General features: G+C 54.4%; 2 protein-coding genes across 2 annotated transcripts in view; one reads left to right on the top strand and one right to left on the bottom strand.

Moving 5' to 3' along the window:
- The window catches only part of PIP4K2B (phosphatidylinositol-5-phosphate 4-kinase type 2 beta), a 35,874-nt gene extending 20,147 nt beyond the window's left edge, over positions 1–15,727 (top strand). Inside the window, exons 5-11 of the mRNA XM_078866689.1 lie at positions 3,378–3,530; positions 4,721–4,867; positions 8,870–8,908; positions 9,888–10,001; positions 11,765–12,146; positions 12,607–12,710; positions 13,329–15,727. Of these exons, the coding sequence (XP_078722815.1) occupies positions 3,378–3,530; positions 4,721–4,867; positions 8,870–8,908; positions 9,888–10,001; positions 11,765–12,146; positions 12,607–12,710; positions 13,329–13,406 (1,017 nt within the window). The 3' untranslated portion in view covers positions 13,407–15,727. The remainder of the gene's footprint in view (positions 1–3,377; positions 3,531–4,720; positions 4,868–8,869; positions 8,909–9,887; positions 10,002–11,764; positions 12,147–12,606; positions 12,711–13,328) is intronic.
- PSMB3 (proteasome 20S subunit beta 3) lies at positions 15,617–20,898 on the bottom strand. The gene is made up of 6 exons (XM_078866695.1): positions 20,622–20,898; positions 18,686–18,870; positions 18,197–18,304; positions 17,146–17,323; positions 16,520–16,614; positions 15,617–15,810 (listed from the first exon to the last, which is right to left on the bottom strand). The coding sequence occupies exons 1-6, from the start codon at positions 20,622–20,624 to the stop codon at positions 15,762–15,764; spliced, it is 618 nt and encodes a 205-aa protein (XP_078722821.1). The 5' UTR covers positions 20,625–20,898; the 3' UTR covers positions 15,617–15,761.
- Between the last annotated feature and the right edge of the window lie 566 nt (positions 20,899–21,464).

Genomic DNA, 21,464 nt, shown 5'->3' with positions numbered 1-21,464 from the left:
GGGGGTGCCCCATGTGGAGTGACGTCACCCGCTAATGGTTATTGGGGAGGGGTGCGGCATGTGGAGTGACGTCACCCGCTCATGGTTATTGGGGAGGGGTGCGGCATGTGGAGTGACGTCACCCGCTCATGGTTATTAATGAGGGGAGGGGTGTGGCATGTGGAGTGCACGACCTTCATGTGTGTTAGTGTCAATTGCCACGTAGGCATGAATATTAATTATTGCAGTGACGTTACGCACGGATGAAGCACTGTGCTGCCTAGATTTATTTTTTACCATCACTTTGAAGCGATTTTGCATAATAAATTATTTTATTCATCTTTGCGCTTATGTAAAAATCAACCCACTCATGAATATTAATGAGGGGGAGGGGCTCGTGTGGAGTGACGTCACGCGGGGGGTGGGCCTCATGTGGAGTGACGTCACGCGCGGGACGGACAGACATATCTGGGTGATTCACACAGGGTGTTTTGACTTTTGGGGCAACCCCTGTTCGCGCACACACAGCTAGGTACGTGAACACGCACGCTTACACAGCTATGCGCACACACACACACAGCTACAACAACAACCGCCATTCGCTACTAAGTGGCGGTGACGTGACCACGACGCTTGTGCCAGGCCATGTGCACCTTGAGGCCACGTGAAGTGTCGAACGCCCGCCGGCAGGAGGTCACGGGGCAGATCCAGCAGGTGCCACGGGTCGACTGACTGAGATGACATGCACACATACACAACTACGTGCACACATACACAGGTACACACAAACAGATATGGCTACATGAACATGAAGACAAAGATCCCCCGTATAGTCTTAACAGACTGTTGTGGCAAGTGCTGTTAGCGAGCACTTATGAAGGCCGGCACGGCACACGAGGGGGTTTGGTGGCCAGCACCAGGCACGGCCTCCTTGGTCTCACCAGTGGCGATGTTTACACACCGCACAACAGGTACTCATTTCAGGTTGAGTCCACCTAGGGGAGGCCCAGGACCCGTTCAGATAATCGTCACGGGTGTCGGTGATCGTGAGCGCGAATCAAACTTGGGTCTGCCTGGTTCATAGCGCAGCGCGCTGAACGCTACAAAGACAAAGGTCCCCCCGTATAGCGCTGAAAGAATGTTGGGGCAAGTTCTGTTAGCAAGCACCACCACACTCCCACGAACACACACATGTTAGGCAAACATAACTAGTAACGTGTGTGTGTGTGACACATGCAACTGTGCCAGGAGCCATAGCTGTGTGTGCGTGTACCTGATCCCCCTGCACCGTGACACCCGGATTACCCCCCTGCATGTTGAGGAGGCCGCAGCTCCGAGCTCTTAGCACCGACCTTCACGCCACATAAATACACGCGCCCAAAATAACCTTCACACACGCGTGCGCACCCTCTAGCGCACACACACACGCGCGTGCCCTCGAGCACACACACACACATACACACGCGCGCACCCTCTAACACATACACGTGCACGTGTGCGCGAGTGTGTGTGCTAGAGTGTGTGTGTGTGTGCGCGCGCATGATATGCTTACAAAACGTGGAGCCCTCTTTAAGGAATATCTGCGCCAGTTTGAAACATTCAGGCTGGCCTGTCTACGATCCATCCTGGCTTCAGCCAGACTGGATTGCGTGAGGAGCTTGCACATCCTTGAAAGACTTGGACACAGTGGCATCCGTGAGCTCTTTCGGCAGGCGAGGCTGTGTTGGCTGGGTCACGTAGCCCGGATTCCCAGTCAACACATTCCAAAGTAGCTTCTGTTTGGCTGGATAGAGTGGGCTAAACGGGCATGGCACGAGCTAGAAAGGAGATGGGCTGATGTGGTACAGAAGGATGTGGAGCTGATTGCAGCCAGTTGCCCTCCAACAGGGCAATGGAGCGACGCTCACAACAACGAGCATAGCGCCAGGTGGAAAAAATGCAGAAATTTGGCAGTGGGGAGCACAGTTGATGAATCTGTCATTCATCTCATTCGGTCAACCCATGGCACCTGCTGGGTCTGTTCCGTGACCTTCTATCAGCCTTCGACACTTCACGTGGCCTCAAAGTGCACCTGGCCTGGCACAGGAGCCGTGGTGACGTCACATGCCACTTAGTGGGGAACGGCGGTTGTGGCTGTTGTTTTGTGTCCATGATTTTGTCCGTGTGTGAATGTGCGTGTGTATGTGTGTGCGAGTCTGTGAGTGCGTGTCTGTGAGTCTGTCCATGTGCACGTGCGTCTGCACACTTCCCCCGTGCTGCTGAGCTGGCAAAATCCGTGCTTGTTTTTGTAAATCGCCACGTGGTGCCGAGTGCGCTCCCGCGAGCAGCGTTACAAATCGCAAACAAACAAAAAACAACCCGAGCGTCGCGCCTAACGGAACGGAGTATAAGAAAAACAAACTCCTCCGTCGCTTGAAAACCCTCGTGTCTGTTGCCAGGCGGAGAGAGACAAAGGTGGTGGTCAGGGTCGTGTGGCGCAAACGCAATTGCCCACCCCGCATGGGCGACACGTCAGACTTTTTGATAGGCGCTCGCGAACGGCCTACGTACACGCACCCTCCGTGAGTCGTCTGGGAAGAGTGCTGCCCAAATGTGTAACGCAAACTGAGCAGTGGCGTTGCTGTGGATAATTAGCAATGCTCCCAGGCCGTGTGGTTGATGGGAAGTGTTAAAAAGTATCTTTTATCTGTTTTACGTGGACGGACGGATATATGAAGGAGATGTATTATCTGCGTTCTTGTACTAATGTGGATGATGATGATGATGATTGTGGTGGGGCACCACGGTGGCGAGATGTTAGCTACCTCACCTGGTCTGCAGGAGTTTGCGTGTTTTATTTCCCCTTGGTAGTGTGGATTTTTCTCCGAATCCTCCGGGTTTTCCCTCGACATTTAGAAACATGCGTTTAGAATATTTTGTTGCTATAAACTTCCCAATGAGCTACCATTTGTCGCTAGGTCGCTTCTGAGAAAGAGCTATACAGCGCAGTGGGCGTTACCTGGTAACATAAAAAATTGTTTTAGTTTATGATCATGATGCTGCTGCTGCCACTAATGATGATGCTGCTGATGATGATCGTCACGACGATGGCGGTGGTGGGCGATCGCAGTGAAGCTGCTTCTGTTACTGACGCTGCTGCTGATGTTGGTGATGCCGTCGCTGCCACACGAATGCTGATGATAAGAAAGGACGATAATCGTGGTGCTGCTGATGATGGCAATGCCGCCGCTGCTGATCACGGTGCCCCTGCCACTGCTATTAACGACGATGCTGCTGCTTCTTACGATGACGCCAACGACGACGCCGACAATGAGGATGCCGTCGTCGACAATACCGCCGCCACCGAGGGCGACGCTGTCGACGGCCGGTGACGCGTCGCCCGGTCTGTGCCGGCGCAGGTCTCGCTGACGAGCCGCGCCCCGGTGAACAGCGACGCGCGGGGCCGCAGCGGCGCGCGCGTCTTCACGACGTACGACCGCCGGTTCGTGGTGAAGACCATCGTGGGGGAAGACGTGGCCGACATGCACACGATCCTCATGAAATACCACCAGGTGCGCACGGAGATGGGGCGAGCGCTTGCGCGCACCACGGTAACCGCGACGGCGATAATTGACGATCGTCGTCATCGTCCACGGTCCGTGGGGCAGAGAGACCGGAGGAGGTGTCCACTGCACGTTTTGTGATTTGTTTCCACTTTCCCCTCTCTCCGTCTCGTGCCAATATGCTCAAGTCGTGGCCACATCTTTTCAGCACCAGTCTCTGTCGTCGTCATCAAGCCATTCGCCGTTAGGTCTTCCTCTCTTTCCGGTTCCTTCCATTTATCCAAACAACACTTTTTAATTTTCCTCTTGTCGTCCATCGTACGTACGTTTCCAAATAGTTGCACGTTTCCTTCTCATCGCTGCCTGCATCATCAGGTCGTCTTCTTCTCTGTGCAACCTTTTTATTTTACTTTTACGTTGGTCACTCTTCCGGTCCAGCTTAGATGCAGCATCCTTCTGTAGCAGTACATTTCGAGTGCCAATATCGTATTGGCACTTGTTATCATTATCATGATCATCATCGGATGAAGGGAGAAGATAAATAATGGGAAAAGAATGGGAATGGGAAGGAAAATGGAGCAAAAGGGAATCTGGAGAGATGAGGATGGGGGGAGGATGAGGCTGCATCAGGGCCGCTGCTGCTACTGCACGTCGGAGCGATGTCTGTTTTCACAGTGGGCGGCGACTGGGAGAGGGGGGAGGGGGGTTCGCAGTGGTTCACGGGAGGCTTGAACCGGTTGGGACGTAGAGATTGAGCTCCCTCCCGCCACGCCGGGGCGTCTCGGGCTACCTTGCATCGCAGCGACACATTTGGAAGGGCACCGCCAGTGGCAGCTGTTCCTGCGGGCACACAAGCGACTCAACTCCTGGCCTGCAAACGAGCAATATTTTGGCAGTAGGGGTGGCGATGATTGCGGTGGTTAATCCAACTTGAGTAATTATCAATGGGAAATTTTTGTTCGGATTTTAGCAAATTCGGAGACAATTGCCTATTCTTGCCAATGATGTCAGGGGCTCTTATAACGACCGCTGTGAAGCGGACAGCGCTTTACGGTGGATACCGCCGCAGTATAGCAGCACTGTGTGTGTGTGTGCGTGTGTGTGCGTGTGCGCGTGGGTGAGCCAGCGTGCGCGCGTGGGTGAGCCAGCGTGGCTCTCGCGGTGCTGACGAGCGCTGCGCGCGGCGACTGTGCCCACAGTACGTGGTGGAGTGCCACGGGAACACGCTGCTGCCGCAGTTTCTCGGGATGTACCGGCTGGGCGTGGACGGCGCCGACACCTACCTGGTGGTGACACGCAACGTCTTCAGCCCCCACCTGAGCGTGCACTGCAAGTACGACCTCAAGGTGAGACACACCCCCCCCCCAACACCGTTTAGCCTGACAGAGGGCGCCGTGACGGCGAGATGTTAACTACCTCGCCTGGTATACGGGAGGTCGTGGGTTCGAATCCCGAGCCTGACGGCTGTTGCGTATTTTTGAGTTTGCGTGTCTCCCCGTGGCCACGTGGATTTTTCTCCGGGTCCTCCCGGTTTTTCCCTCCACAATTGAAATCGAAGTGCGTTTAGACTGTTTGGCTGCAATACATTTCAACTTGATAAGCCACTTTGTTGAGTTATCGCTTGTGATAGCCAGGTCGCTTCTGAAAACGAGAGAAAATAACCATTTCGTAGCTCAGTGGGCCTTACCTGGTTACATATATATAGTTTAACTTTAGTAGATAGTTTTAAGTGTCCCGCGAGCTCTCCCACGCAAATCGGAGTGCCGGTCTCGGACGGCGCAAGGGGACAACGCTGGTAACAGCCCGACCAGCGTCTGACGGCTCCAGCCCCGAGGGGCCACGCGGCGGCCCCACCGCGTGGCCGCCCTCCCGGCCGGTGTGGGGAGGCTCCGGGCGGCCCTCTCGCAGAGCGGCGGCCGCGCCTCCTCGTGGCGCCCAGGAGGACCCGTAGGACCGGTCTGGGACGCGAGCTCCACATCGGAAGCAAATGTCATCGGGAAACCTTTAAATGCCACGGGGCGTGTTTGTGTGTGTGTACACTCGACACTGTTTGCATGATATATCTGTGTGCGTATATTTATATGTGTCTCCTGTGTGTTTATGTATGGTCGTGTTTGTGTATATATGTATACATTGTCCAGTAACCATACATAAACATGATCGCATACATTCACACATACAAAGACAAAGATATAACACGCGTAATTACGTATCCTTACAGACAGCCGTGCGTGCACACACCCACGCGCACACACACTCCCCAACGCTGACGTTTAACCCACCACCACTGCAACACCAGCAAATTATTAGGGCTGAGTCGACCTACATGAGGCACAGATCCCGGTCATATAAGACGACGCTATGTGCCAGAGGGTAAATTATTCTACAGGCGCCCCGATCTCCGAACATGAGAGCGGTCACGATGGGGAAGGGGACCATTCGCCAGAAAGTCGCCAACGAGCCGGAAGGCAGCCAGAAACCAGCGGCCACCAGCAGTTGCCCAAGCTCTGATGCTCTCGGGGTAGCAGGGATGTGCCGCGTATGAACCCAGTCGACTAACTTGCGGCTTTTCAAACGCGGCAAATTTTCGAGCCTTGGCGCCGGCACACGCGCGGCGCCGGGTCTCTCGCGACGCCCGCCGCGAAAAGCCAGCGGACGTCGCGTGCGATATAAATTAAAGTATTAATCTCCATCGTTAACACGCTGGCAGTATTAACCTGGGCGGCCGCGCCGGATTAGAACCACGAACCTCGCCCACAACAGCAGGCGGCTACCCGTGCCGGCGCTGGGCCACCGTCGCGCCGCGCTCGCTGTGTCACCGCGAGCGGCGGAGGAGCGCCGTCGGTGCGGCGTCAGCGGCGTCCTCGCCGCATTCCTGTGCCGTGGTGCGCACCCCCCCCGCCCTGCCCCCCCCCCGTCCTGCCTCGCCACCACCCCCACCGCGGTGCCCGCAGCGCTGCCCGTGGCTCTGACGTCACGACGGGGAAGACTCGCCCTGCTGCTGCTGCTGATGCTGCTGCTGCTGCACCGTGCGTGTGTCCGCGTGTGTGGCAACGTCTCGAGAACGCACCCCTCCCCCCTGCCCCCCCGTACCTCCGATTCGCACGGTTGGCTACGTACGGTGCGAAAGAAGTTAGACGTACATACAGGGATACACAGGTGGTTAGACAGGTAGAGTCTGTCTGTCCACTGCTGGATGATGGCCTTCGCGTCCCACGCGGGTTGAGGGGGGATTGTTTGACCATACCTCGCCACTCTGGAGCATACACGTGGGAGCGGAGATGTACAGTACAACAATTTTTTTTTCCAATCTAGTGGGCTGCAGTGATCACACAGACGGTGATAATAATAAAAAATGAACTAAATCTCTCGCTGAAAGAGAGAGATGGGGTATTCATAGAATTTTTGTTGTTAAACCGGGCACAGATGGTCCCACGCGACGCATCAACAGAAATTTAGCGTCCGAGACGATTTGCCCCAAATCTCCGAAATGAAGCGCGTGTCCCGGTAATCCATCGCTGTCGGCCGTGGCGGGGTGTCGCCAACTTCTGCCGTACAAAACATTCCGGGGGCACCGTGGGTGGGGGGGGGGGGGGGACGAGGTAGAAAATCTGACGATGTTAGAAGACGGGAAAGAGCTGCTGGCTTCCAGCGCATTGTCTTGATCGCTGCATTGGCATCGTCGTCGTCGTCGTCGTCATTACGCGACTGACAAAAGCCGGGACTTCTACTGTGCCGGCCGGGAAGACTCGCACATTGCACGGGACAGCAGCTGCCCGCTCAACAAGAGGACGATCTTGGGTAAAACCAGGACGATTGAGACTTATTTCTGAGTTCTCACCTGGCTGAACAAAATCAACTTAAACTTCTCTGTACCGATTGGTGCTGCTGTCCGTAACGGAGGCCCCGTGCCTTGCCGATGAGCCTCACCGAAGTAGAAACTGGTCCCAGCTTGCTTTGTTTACCAGACAAATGCAACCGGATAATACCAAACATGAACCGGGCGTGCGGTGACGTGAGCGTGTGCCTTGCAAGTCGGAAAGATTGTGAGGTTACTGCCGTGTTGCGTGAGGTGACCAGGTGGCTGTGGAGTCTAAACTAAATTATAAATAAAAATATTTATTTTACCAGGTAAGGCCCACTGAGCTACATAGCCCTTTTACAGAAGTGGCCTGGCCGCAAATGATAGCACAACGAAGTGGCTCATCACGTGGAAATGTAAAGCAGCCAAATACTCGAATGATGTTGATTCTCAATGCGGAGGGAAAACCTGGAGGACCTGAAGAAAAATCCACACGACCACAGGGAGAACATTAAAACTCCAAATATACAGCAGGCGTCAGGGTCGAGATCGAATCCACGACCTATTGTATACCAGGCGAGGTAGTCAACATCTCCTAGCCACCGTTATGATGATGCCAGACATGCAAACTCCAAATATACAGCAGGCGTCATCAGGGTCGGGATCAAACCCACAACCTCCTGTATACCAGGCGAGGTAGTCAACATCTCCTAGCCACCGTGGCGCCCCAAACACGTCTAGCGCAGTATTCGTGGCTTGACCCCCAACGCGGCTCCTCCACATGCGTGAGTGAGCGGATCAGCAGTGGCTCTCAAAAAAGATGAATATTCATTGTATTATTTGTTGTTTTCACTGGCTGACCCACCCCCGACTGGACTTCTGCTAAAAAGAGCTTCAGAGGTCATCGGACTCGTCCGGTCTAAGTCATGATTCTGATCCAAAAGGCTCGTAGCAAAAGCGGAGGACTGTTTGTGAGTGTGCCGAACGGTGGCCGATGCCTCTGTGATCGCTAATTGCATCTGTGGCTCTCGTCGCTGCTGCTGCTGCTGCTGCAGCTGCAGCTGCTGTCTGCCAATGAGTGGGACTGGCAGCGTTGTGATTAGATTAGACTGAAAACGACGGGCCCGTTTGCATTTCGTTGATCTGCGATGGTTGATATTATCTGAGTGGTGTAAGCCAGCAGGTGTGTGTGTGTGTGCATGCGTGTGCACGTATTGTATGGCTGGGAAACAGTGGCCTCGTGGTGTAAGCGCACTGCGCTACGAACCCGGCCACCTGAGTTGCATTCCCAGCCAGGGCTAGAAAGACCCACGACGAGCGATATCTGGACTGGAATTAGGCCTCCCTGAGGTCGAGTTTGCTTTCAATGAGAAGCTGGTGCGGCGTCTAAACATCAGCACTGTGGAGACAAAGGTGGCCAGGAGTGGTGCCGATCCACACCGCCCGCTTGTGTGTCCGTGCTGACCTTAATAGGCGCTCGCCGTTAACTCTCTTCCGTGTGCCTCTCTTGTCTGTGTCTCCGTGTGGCTACGTCTGTCTCCTGTAGGGCTGCACGCTGTCTCGAGAAGCCAGCGAGAAGGAGAAGGTGAGTTTTTGCCAGCGAGTTGGTGGGCGAGGGAGTGAAGGGGCGAGCGGGTTGGTGGGCGAGGGAGTGAAGGGGCGAGCGAGTTGGTGGGCGAGGGAGTGAAGGGGCGAGCGAGTTGGTGGGCGAGGGAGTGAAGGGGCGAGCGGGTTGGTGGGCGAGGGAGTGAAGGGGCGAGCGAGTCGGTGGGCGGTCGAACAAAGTCGGTGATCACCGCATCGCGCGCTTTGAGATGCGCTTCTGCGGCCGTCTGGAACGTTCTTCCATCCGATATTCGGAAGCCACTGGGAGCTATGCCCTTTTAAATCATTTAGATTGAAAACGTATTTCTTTAGAACTGCTTTTTGTGTTTAGTTTGCTGTCCTTCACTGACACCTCCGATTAGCACGGTTGGCTACGTACGGTGCGGAAGATCAACATACGTACAGTGAAGGTGTTAGCGAGTGGTTGCGTGAGTTGGCGGGTGAGTGGGTGAGAGCGAGAGAGAGCGGTTGAGGGAGTGATGGTGGATCGTGTTTGTTAAAAAAAAGAAAATTGCTTTACGCCGGTCTTGGCTGAATTGTGTACAAACTTGATTCAACATCACGATCGTTCGTTGTACACGTAGTTTAATATATACCTTTTTTATTACACGCTGTAGCCCCCTCGCCCCTGCCACCCCCCATAAAGCCAGCCTTGCATTACAAAACTAAAAACAAAAATGTTACGTAACGGATGTCTTTCGTATCCAATCAACACAATCGCATCCGAGAACAACGTCCTCCGAGGAGATGGAGCGATTAAATCAGTTCAGGTGCAGTGGGTGCCAGGTGGATTATTTACATGGCAGGATGGCTTGCTTTTCACACCTTCTGTCTGTCTGTCTGTCTCTCTCCGTGTCTCTGTCTCCTCTGTCTCTCTCTCCGTGTCTCTCTGTCTTCTCTGTCTCACTCTCTGTCTGTCTGTCTCTCTCTCCGTGTCTCTCTTGCCCGTGGCCACACAGGCCAAGGACCTTCCAACATTCAAGGACAACGACTTCATCAACGAGAAGAAGAAGATTGTCATCGGTGAGGAGGACAAGAAGGCCTTCCTGGAGAAGCTCAGGAGGGATGTGGAGGTGAGGGTGCCACTCATCCATCCACCCACTCACCCACCAACTCAATCACTCACCTACTCACCCAGCTTGCATAAATTATGCAAATTTTTATTATTATTTTGATTGACGACTACGACAAACATTATGCACTGGACAAGCTGCGCCCCTTAACTCTATCATGGTTGTGTGATATAATGAAGTTAACAGACTAATCACAATTGCAACTAGTTTAATGCCGTTATTTAAACTACGAGCTTTCTGCTTTTTTTATATATAGAGAGAGAGAGAGGTATCTGAGTTGGACGCCTATATTTACCACGAATCCGAGAGGGGCGGTCGGGGGCGTGGGGGGTGGGGGCCTTCGAGGTGCTTGTGACGCTGAGCCTGTGCTTGCTTAGCTGGGTGGTCGGCACGTGCCAGCACCGTTGGCTTGGGGCGAGCTCCAAGATGACGGCCGTGGCGGGGGGCCACGTTTCTTTTTTTTTTTGGGGGGGGGGTGGCGGTATTTTTATCCGTCTGGCGCCCGTGCCTTCTTAGCGCAGGCTGAGAGAGCTGCGCGGTGATTTAGCCGCCGCGCGAACCGCCTGACTCCGCACCCAGACGTGCGCGCGTGCGTGCGTGCGTGCGTGTTGGGCTTGCCCTCCAACAGCCCCACGCGCGCTAATCGCGTGTGCAACGGCCATTGACTCTCTCGTACGCAGAGCAGGTGGGAAAGTGCTGCCCCCCCCCCGCATCTCCTGCCGGCCCCCTACTGTGGATAAGTGGTCACTTGAAGGGACCTCGGAGGTCGCTCCGGGATATCTGCTTCCGTGGGCCGTCGTCGTCCGAACACGGAGGGTTGCACTGTTGGGCGAGAGATTTCGACCAAGCACCGATTGCGGGATCTGCAAATTCAATAGTCAACCGTTCTTAACGTTGTTGTGAACGTAGCAGCCTCTAGTGGCTGTAGAGGCCGAGGTTTTTCCACCTTCTCCACAGCACAGAGATATTCCCGGTCATCCCTGGGTTCGTTATTAAAAACGGTGCGGTGTCCCGCAATAAAGTTCTGCACAATACCGGTACCAGAACTCGGAAGAAATCGATTCCTGCCGCACGAACACAGCCAATGTCAACCCCCAGACTTGTTCCGGGTCAAACCCAGGCAGGTGTCCACCCCGAGGCTGGCCTGAAAACACGTGGGGGCAGCTGTCGCGTCATGCTGGTTCATGTCACGGTGCAGCTGTGCCACCTGCTGGAGCCTGCTCCTGCTCCTCCTCGCAATTCGTCACTCGCGCGCACGTGGGGGAGAGAGGGGTGGGGGGGGGTGGAGATCGAGCGGTGGCGCAGTGGTTTGCGCACGCTGCACTGTGAACCGGCGACCTGAGTTGGATTGCCGGCCGTGGTTAAATGTTAGTGGCGAGTGAAATCTCAACCACCGCTGCCGCACTGCTACTGCTGCCCCCGCCGCGGTGTTGGGGTTCGCACACTGGACATGCACCTGGGGGGGGGGGGGGTGGCTGGTTTGACCTCCCGGCGCGGCGGTTGAGAAAATTAGGCCGGTTTTTTATGCCTCCCCTGCCCCTCCCCCCCCACCACCACCGGTATCCACTCAGCAGTGTAGATTGGTGCACCGTAGCCGATCAGTGGGTCTCTCGTGGTGGGGTAAATCGTGGGCACTCCCCCACCTCTTCAGGCAGGCCAAGCCACAGCGGCCCCACCCCCCACCTCCCGCAGGCGGCGGGAGTGAGCGGGCACTTGCAGGGGCTGCACCTCGACGCCCGTCCGTCGCGTCCGCGTGCGCTCAGTTTCTGGTGCAGCTCAAGATGATGGGCTACAGCCTCCTGGTGGGCATCTACGACGTGGAGGCGGGCGACCAGGACGAGGTGGACGACGAGGCGGACGAGGACTACGAGGACGACGACGAGGAGGAGGAGACCAAGGAGGCGGAGGCGGAGCAGGAGGAGGAGGAGCGGCGGCGCCGCGGTTGGCGCAAGGGGAGCAGGGTCGGCCGCGGCAGCGTGGACGCCGCCAACGGCACCGCGGCGCGCGGGGGAGCGGGGGGGGCCGCCTCGCCGGAGGCTGCCACCGCCGGCGGGGGGGGTGCCGTCGCCGGCTCTTCCGGCGCCGCGGCCGCCGGCGCCGCCCCCTCGGGCACTGGCAGCATCTACGCCATCGTCGCACACGAGAGTACGGCCGAATGCGTGTGTGCATGTGTGTGTGCGTGTGTGTGTGTGCGTGGTGGCGCAGCGGTTAGCGCGCTGCGCTACGAACCTGGCGACCCGAGTTCGATTCCCGCTCACGGCCAACACCAGTGACAATTATCTGAATCTGTCCTGGGCCTCCCGTAGGTCGACTCGGCCTCAAATGAGTATTGGTGCAGTGTGTAAAACATCACCACTGGGGAGACAAAGGCGGCCGGGCGTGGTGCTGGCCACCCACCCCCTCGTGAGCCTTACCGGCCTTCATAGGCGCTCGCTAACAGCACTTGCCCCAACAGTCTGTGAAGCCAATACGGGGGATCTTTGTGTGCGTGTGTGTGAGGAGCGGTAGTTTCGCGGTTAGCGCCACGCTGCTCTACGCCCCCGGCGACCCGGGTTCGGTTCCCGGTTACGGCCGGTGCCTAAAGCGGGTCTCTCACTACTCACAGGTGCCGGCCGCAAGGAAGTGTACTACATGGGCATCATCGACATCCTCACCCACTACGACGCCAAGAGGAAGGCGGCGCACGCAGCCAAGACCGTCAAGAGCAGGGTGAGGGCGACAGCTGGCCGCCTTGGCCTGCGCGACGAACCCGGCGACCCGAGTTCGATTCTGACCACCGACAACACCGGTGACGATTATCTCAACTGGCCCTGGGATTCCCCTAGGTTGACTCGGCCTCAAATGAGTACCTGGGGCAGTGGGTAAACATCGCCAATAGGGAGACAAAGGTGGCCGGGCGTGGTGTTGGCTACTCACCCCCTCGTGTGCCGTGCCAGCCTGCATAGGTGCTCACTAACAGCACTTGCCCCGACAGTTTGGTAAAGCTATAAGGGTAGGGGATCTTTGTCTTATTTGTGCGAGTGTGAATTTTTACACGTATGTGTGGATGTGTTTGCGCGCACTGTATTCATTCCTGGCCATGCACACCACCACGGTGACGAGAGACGATATCACGCCTTGTTGCAGCGTGTAAGCAGGGGAACACTTGGGGAGACAAAGGCGGTCAGGTGCACGGTTTTTGGCCACACCGCCAGCCACACCCTGCCCCGCTCCAGCCTTAATCGACGCTCGCCAACAGAACTCGCTCCAGCGGTCTGTGAAGGCCAAACCGCGGTGGCCGTTTCGTGAGCCGTGCCCGCTGTGCCCTGCGTGCGTGCCCGCGTGCAGGCCGGAGCCGTCTCCACCGTCAACCCGGAGCAGTACTCGAAGCGCTTCCTGGACTTCATGGCCAGCATCCTGGAGTGAGCAGCGGAGCGTCGGCGTTGCAGAGTGCCAATAGCCCCCGGTGGGGTGGGGGGAGAAGAGGCTCGTGGTCTGCCTCTGGTGATGATGCTTGTGGGAGAATGTTGAGACCTAGAAGTCGTGACGAGTGGGGGGATTTGGATAAACCTGCGGGTATCGTGATGACAACCGTCGGTGGCTTGGCAATGGGCCCTGGTACAGGGGATTAAAGTGGGGGCCCAACCACCCCCCCCCCTCTTCTCCTGGGCCCTGGTGCAATTGCACCGCCTGCACATTTGCCAGCTACGCCGCCTGACCAGCGTCACCGATCCCCAAAAAGTGCTTTTAAATATAAAGAATACCAACACCTCGGTGCTGCTTAAAGAGTTGGTGGAACCGCAACGCTTCGGAATTAACGATCTCGGTGTACCGCTTCGGCACCGACATGACCTCGACATTTCACAGCGTTGCTTTTCAAAAAGCAAGCCCCGGTGAGCGGGGCGAAACCCCGTGATTCGACGATTATTAATTATTATTGCATGCATTTCTCAATCTGTCCCGCGTCTCTGCGAGGACACCTGGTGGTTTGATTTGGGACAAGGGGATGGCTCCAAGCCTCCTGTGGCTGCAGTAGAATGAGTGCCTATCAAGCACACTCGGAACGGGGGGGGGGGTTGTGCTGGGAGAGTCCCCCAGGGTGGGTGTTGGACTGTGGATCATTCTACGACTGTGTAGGTTTCCACGGTTTTTCGCAAAATGGCTCTCCGATGGGTGTTTTCGGCTCGTTATACCGCGTTCCGTCCGGCGCGCGTGTTGTGCGGCACGCTGTCCAACGGCTTGCGCGTCACGTGCTGGGATCTTCTTCGGGAAAGGAATTCTGGTTCTCGTCCAGCCGACGGACCGAAACGTCGGACATCGTGCCGGACATCTCGCGGTTAAACCCGAAAACGCATCGGAGCACGCCTAACCCTACGCGCCGTGTCAACGTACTCTCTCGGTTGTCTGACCCGTGCATCTCATCAGCTCGGATATCGAACATTGCTATCCTACCAGTATACATCTCAACACCCCTGCCCATCATTCACGGCCTACTCCGGTAACCAGTCGACGAGGTTGTTGGGGGGGGGGGGAAAGAGAAAAGAGCACCTTTGTCGGCACGCGCGCAAACGCAATGCCGCCTCGTGGCTTCCCCGTGGCGTGTTCGTGGCGTCCGATTCCGTGGTCACACGTGCCATTTGTTGCAAGTTTACCGCTCGTGGCTACATATATATTGTTTAAATACTGCACACGCTTGTGCGCGCTGCAATCACCGGGCGGGAGCGGCTCCCAAGCCGGAGGCTGCAAAGGGGTTCGTCGTCGTGCGAGCGTTCCCGCTAGAGGTCATCCATGGTGGGTTACACCGACAACACAAGCGGCGCCATTGCGGTTTACCCCTGTTCAGTGAAGAGACCCACCCGTGCAAGCGCCTAGGGGACGCCCTGGGGTTGCCCTGGGGTTGCCCTGGGGTTACCCTGGGGTTGCCCTGGGGTTACCCTGGGGTCCCATGCCGCTCCGCTTCTGCAGTCCTCCCACAGCGAGCTGCAGCGCATTTCACAACTGCAAGGTGTAAACTCCTCTCTCGTGTTTTCATGCCATCAAGTATTCTTGCTGCTGTTACATTGACCTAACCCCCCCTACCCCCACGCTTATTTTCTTGAATAGCTGCTGCCACCCCAAAGCGGCAATTTTATTGTATTTATACGTTTTATGTTGTAAATATAGTTTTAAAAATCCTAATGTTGTCCTTACTCTTTTTGGGCCAATGGTAATGTTGATTCGTAATAATTCTGAAGTCGGTGGAATCGTGCACACGTGACTGGATGTTTTTCGATTCGTGGTTTGAACGTCCTTCCCCCGCACCTCCCCAGCGCAACAGATACTCATTTAAGGCCGAGTCGACCTAGTCGAGTCCAACATTCGGGTCACATAATTATCAAAGCCGATGAGCGTGAATTGAACTTAGGTCACTGGGTTCGTAGTGCAGCGCGCTAACCAATACATCACCGCTCCCCACATGCACACACCGCTCCGATTCGCACAGTTGGCTACGTAGAGTGCGAAAGAAGTTCAACATATACACAAGACCCCAGCAGCCACTGGAGTTGCTACATTCACCACTCATAAAAAAACACATTTCTGGAACGGTTACCCCAATCAATGGCTTGTGCACAGAGACGCGGGGGACAGCAGCAGTGGACTGTTTGTAACACAATTGGCTTTATTCAACGCCTCCGTCTTTTCTTTTTGCCGCAGATTTGTGAATAAAAATGGAAACGCATCTGTGAGAGTCTCGCTGACACTGCGGCGAGATCCCGTCACCCTGGCAGCGGGGTTGGTCAGTTAGTCCAGACGGGTCCTCAGCTTGCGAGTCGTCACCTTGTCCTTCTCTCTGAAAAACACGACGTGTTACTTTAAACACGGCCGTGGGGCAGTTGAAACCACACCAAACCGAGCCGGTTTACACACAAAGATGGCGGCTATGTTTTTCCTACAAATTCCCCCACTCGTTTCGAGTGACGATTACCACCGCAAAGGAAACGTTAAAGATCCTGTATGACATCCGTTCTAAGTCATTGTATCATCGTCCACGTTCTGTGTCCCCCCCACCCCCAATCTCTTTCTCGCAAAGCAACAGTCCATCTTCCCTGCAACATAACCCGATTTCATTGCTCCACTCAAAGGTTGAAGGGATGAAATCCCAGCTTCCCCCGTCCTCGCCACGTAGAGCCCCAGGCCGGGCCCGGTACGTACATCATGTGCACGCAGTATGTAATGTAGAACTTCTTTCGTACCGTACGTAGCCAACCGTGCCAATCGGAGGTGTGCTACAAATCAAGGCAACAAGAGGCGATGTTAATGTCATGGACACGGGCTCTCTCGCACTCTACCGGCCAACTTTGCAACTCCGCTACTTGGGCCGTCCATCTTATCGGCCACGAACAACAAGGTACCCTGAGGCAACGGTGTAGGACACACCTCGCTGATAAGATTCGGTGAAATAAAAATCATCCCACCCACCAATGCTGCCTTAATAGACAATTGCTATTTGTAAACATTGTACATGGGGTGTATGTACATGAGGTGCACGTGGTACGTACATGATGTGCACAAGGATGCCAGATCCGGAGAGTGCGTCCCTGTCGGCCGCGTTGAGCATGGCCTGCGAGATCGTCTCAAACAGGTCGTCCGCCTCCTGGTCACGGCACAATCGGCAGCAGCAGCAAACCATGGTCAAAGGCTACAGTTAGCATTTGTCCAAGTGCGTTGTGTGTGGGCGTGTTTATTGCATAAATGGTGAGCGGAAGTCTCGCAGTGAGCACGCTGCGCTACAAACCCGGCCACCAGAGTTTGATTCCGGCTCACGGCCAACACCAGTGACTTATCTCAACCAGTCTTGGGGCTCCCCTAGGTCTACTCGGCCTCAAATGAGTACCTGGTGTGGTGGTGGCCACCCACCCGCTCGTGTGCTGTGCCAGCCTTCATAGGTGTTTGCTAACAGAACTTGTCCAAACAGTCTGTTAAGACTATACGCAGGATCTTTGTTTAACATGAATACGTTGGATGCATGTGGTTGATGTGTCCGTGCATTTTCAGACATCTGCACAGGTGTGTGTTTTTGGTTGTCATGCGTGTTTTCGATAACGCCCCGCGCGGAATTTCACGAGTGTTCGATTGCGCACGCATTCGTGTTTCCGCGGGGAGGGGGGTGGAAGTGGCTGCTCACCATGTTGGGCTCCCACAGCGACTCGCACATGCCGTAGAGCTGCTCGGAGCACGTGCCGCTCACCACGAAGTCTTCCGTCACCATGGGGCAGCCGATAAGGTCGAGCGAGCAGATGAACGGTGCCAGTGTGACGGGGTCGAGACCCGCGATCACCGGGTCCACAAAGTACGGTCCGAACCTGCGGCGCACGGAAACACCAATAAATAAATAACATGGCCAGCGTACCAAACCTCATTGCTCTTACCGCACGAGCACCTCGTCAGGTAAGGCCCACTCTGAGCTGTATAGCTCTTTTTTCAGAAGCTACCTGCACACAAATGATAGCTCAACAAAGTGGCTCATTAAGTGCACATTTATAGCAACTGAATACTCTTGAACGCATGTTGACTAACGTGCAGGAGAAACCGGAGGACCCGGAGAAAAATCTATGCCACCACCACCACTGGGAGAGACACAAAATCCAAATATACAGGCGCCAGGGTCGGGATCGATCTCACCACCTTGTGTACCAGGCGAGGTAGTTAACATCTCGCCACCGCCAGGTTTGTTTCATCAGTGATGTATGATTTAATTTCTTTGTCTACGGGGTTGTTTAAGATCCATATTTCCAAACAGCAATTGTTTATTGAGGCAGCATTAGCGGTGGGCCGATTTTGATTTCATCAAATCTCATGAGCGAGATGTATCATCGTCTCAGGGTGCCTTGATGTTAGTGGCCGGTACAATGCACGGCCCAGACAGTGGAGTTGCAAAGTTGGCCGGAAGAGTACGAAACAGCCCACAATCCCTCTCGGATTCTAGATTTGAAGCTTTCGTGACTGCAAGGATTCATACTTTTTGGTTTTTTCGGTAAATTTACCTACGTGAATTTACCTACGTGACTTTACCGAAAAAAACAGAGTAGGGTAGCAGCCGGGCGTGGTGCTGGTCACTCACCTCGATCGTGTGCCGTGCGCGCCTTCATAGACGCTGTTCGCTAATAGCACTTGCTCCAACAGTCTGTTGATGCTACAGGGGGGATCTTTATCTGTGTGTGTGCGGGCAGCCTCACCTGCGCTCGTACAGGAGGTTCGACACCATGCTCATGAAGGTCTTGGGTTTGATGGGGCGGCATTCTCGCAGCTCGTACAGGTTCACACGGAAACGCAACCGTTCAGACCTGCACGCACAGTTTTTTTTACGGTAGAGAAATCAAATGAGACATTATAATCAATTATTTTAGAATGGTACGTCGTACTATGACTGGTTCATGTAAACCCGAGAGCCACTTGAAACCCTAAAGGCACTATAACGTCTATTATTCAAAGAAATAGAACAGAATCAATTATTGCATTATGCAGAGAGATGGATATGTGAAGGAAAAATGGTCTGCGTAGTTATCCAAATATCGGAACTGTTGGTGCCGATTCTGGCTGTGGTTTCCCTCGCCTCCGAATCTTTCTCTCCGAGAAGGAAACGCAAACCTGCGCAATTATAAATTCTAAATGTTTTATTCCGTTAGTTTGTGGGTTTTTAACGCGCCGCTGCGGTGCTCACTCACACGGTCTGCACGTCGGTGGCGAGCCCGGCCAGGCCGATGTAGAGGCGCTCGTTCATGGGGAACACTTTCTCGAAGGTGTTCGACACCATCTGGGCTTGTACGCCGAAGCGCAGGTCGCACGCGATGGCCACGCAGTCCTTGCCGGCCATGGCCACCACCGCGCCGCCGTTGTAGGACATGATCGACTGCGGCGACGTAGAGACACGGCAGGGTCAGAGAGCAAGCCCGATGGCATATCAATCGGCGATTTCACTTGTATGTATTTTGAACATCTTTAGCACCGTACGAAGCCAACTGTGCTAATCGGAGGTGCGGGGGAAGGACAACAAACTAAACACAATAAGCATTTCTGCAGAAATTAGTTTTCAATCCGGATTTAAAAAGCCCATAGCTCCAGTGGCTTCCGAATAAAACTGCAAGTTTTACAGTAGCTGGGAGGCAGTGGAGTTACTCAGAGCTGGGAAAATTACATTAAAATTACAACTTATTGGAGGAATGTAACAGATACACATTTCCAAATAATAAAATCTCGTGTGATTTTAAAACAATTTAGATACCATTTACAGATGTAATGAAATTATATTTAAATTGAAAGTCATTTAGATGCTGCCCATGTCAGTCTGGGTGGATCACGGAGCTCAATGGACGTGTGACTGGCGTCCTGCATGTCAGCCTGTGGCCGTGTCACACCGAGCCAAGACTAACTCACAATGTGTGGACTTATCGAGACTCGAAATGGCTGTGAGGCGAGCAATGTCGCGACCCTAGATTTAAGTCCTGAGTCTGGGTGTTCCTTCCCGACTGTGGTCAGTCTTGGACTTTGCATATTTTCACATCTCGACGGTCCTGTCATCCATCAGTCTCGAGATTGTTGTTCTCCACACTTACATATCGATATACTGACTGTTAATAAACGTAAATAGGGCTTAGGGCAGGGACCCATCGCTATAAGGAACAAGTGGTCAAGATTAGCACCGAAATCCCGAACCTCCGATTAGCACGGTTGGTTACGTACGGTGCGAAAGAAGTTCAACATACATACAACACCGGAAATTAATAAGTTTTTGCCATCGCAGAGGTTCAACCTCTAAATGTTTGGTTTCTCTACACAATTAATCTTCTGGTACCTTTATTTTTTGGGGAAGTCGGGCATTTTATTCTGCCAGGTCTAGACACGTGTATTTTTATCTATTGAAAAGCTGTTAACAGGCATATACTAGCAGACCAGAGGTAAACTCATACGTACAGCTTTTACGCACACGTTTAAAGTACCGATATTATTTTTAAACCCAAATACTCAGCCCATTCATCCAAATACTTTTATTCTTTAATATCTAGCAAAATCGGATGGGCGTGCATTGTCCGATTCCAGACCCCAGGTTTGGAGGTTCGGTACACAAAATAGTTTTTTTGCAAGGTGCGTATCTATGCAAAAAATGGTACGACTACACAACACAGATATAATTGTTTGATTTAAAAATAAACAATTTCAAATTGTGGAAAGTTATCTCCATACAGCGATCCGGAACGGCGGCTCGGCGTACAATGACAATGCAAACATTAATTATCACTCAACAGCATGCAAACGCATCGGCCGTACTCTCCACAAGCCCCCACTCGCAAGCCCAGTTACCAATGCAGCGCGCGAAACTAAAAAACAACAAAAGCCTTCGTTATAAAGTTAAACATCGCCGAGTTCAATTTGTTTAACTCCGCGTCACATCGGTGATGGGGCCTAAGCCGCCGCGGTACTTTTTGTGGCCGCCAGGTTAAGAGCGAGGTCCCCGGGCAGGGCAATCAGGCAAGGCAGGCTCGAGCAACGGCCGATTAAGGCCTCGCACCGCATCAAGCGATACGCTGTCGTAACTTGTTCAAACAAAACATTTTCTCTCGCGTTACGTCGACAACGCTTCACACTAGGCGAGGAACAACTTACCATGTTGGCGGAGTTTGGTTTTAATTCAGACGTTTAGATATAAACACAAAAGACGACTGCGAGCCGGCACGAGCGTTGACTGCGCGTCGCGCGGGTGGTTGTGGGAGACTTGGCGGGTTTCTTGGGTTTCTCGCGGGGGTTTCAGGCCGAGTCTACCTAGGGGGGGAGGTACGGGCGCGGATCGTTTATTCGCCGCCGCTGATGGTGGTGGTGGTCGTGGGCCCCGTCGCTCTCACGACTCCCGCAAAGGACGAAGGTTCCTGTATTGTGCAGCTACGGGGAGCACGCGGAGCCGACGCGGACTTGTGGCACCAGGCGTGCCGGCCTCGGTGGGGGAAGCACGCGGGAGATGAACAAACAACAACAACCGCCATTCGCCACTAAGTGGCGGTGACGTCACCACGACGCTTGTGCCAGGCCAAGTGCACCTTGAGGCCACGTGAAGTGTCGAACACCCACTGGCAGGAGGGCACGGGGCAGACCCAGCAGGTGCCACGGGTCGACTGACCGAGATGACTGGCTGATGCACCACCTGTGCCCCCTCCTGTACCAACTTGCTGTGCTTTAGCCACCCGGCGCTCCGCTCGTTGTTTTGAGCGTCGCTCCTCCGCCCTCCGTTGTAGTTGGAGGGCGACTGCCTCCAACTGCCCAGTAGCCTCAAGGTGCACCTAGCCTGGCACTGCCCAGTAGTAGCAGCATCCTTCACGAGCCTCCTCCACAGAGGCCGATCTTGACACCGCTGGTACCAGTCATCGGCAAGTCAACTCATCTCCACGTCCTCCTGTACCACATCACTCCATCTCTTCTCTAGCCCGTGCCGCGTTCGTTTAGCCCCCTCGATCC

The sequence above is a fragment of the Lampetra fluviatilis genome, chromosome 2 (genome assembly GCF_964198595.1).
Source record: "Lampetra fluviatilis chromosome 2, kcLamFluv1.1, whole genome shotgun sequence".
In the NCBI taxonomy this organism is placed as follows: Eukaryota; Metazoa; Chordata; class Hyperoartia; order Petromyzontiformes; family Petromyzontidae; genus Lampetra; species Lampetra fluviatilis.
Note: the sequence above shows the minus strand (reverse complement) of the source record. Positions and strands in the feature narration are given on the sequence as shown.

Excerpts from the sequence above, each read along its gene's own strand:
- PSMB3 (XM_078866695.1), bottom strand. Across the intron at positions 16,615-17,145 it reads CGCTGTGGGAGCCCAACATG|GAGGCGGACGACCTGTTTGA; the intron begins GTGAGCAGCCAC and ends TGCCGTGACCAG. Across the intron at positions 15,811-16,519 it reads GGCATCCTTGTGCACATCAT|AGAGAAGGACAAGGTGACGA; the intron begins GTACGTACCACG and ends CGTGTTTTTCAG.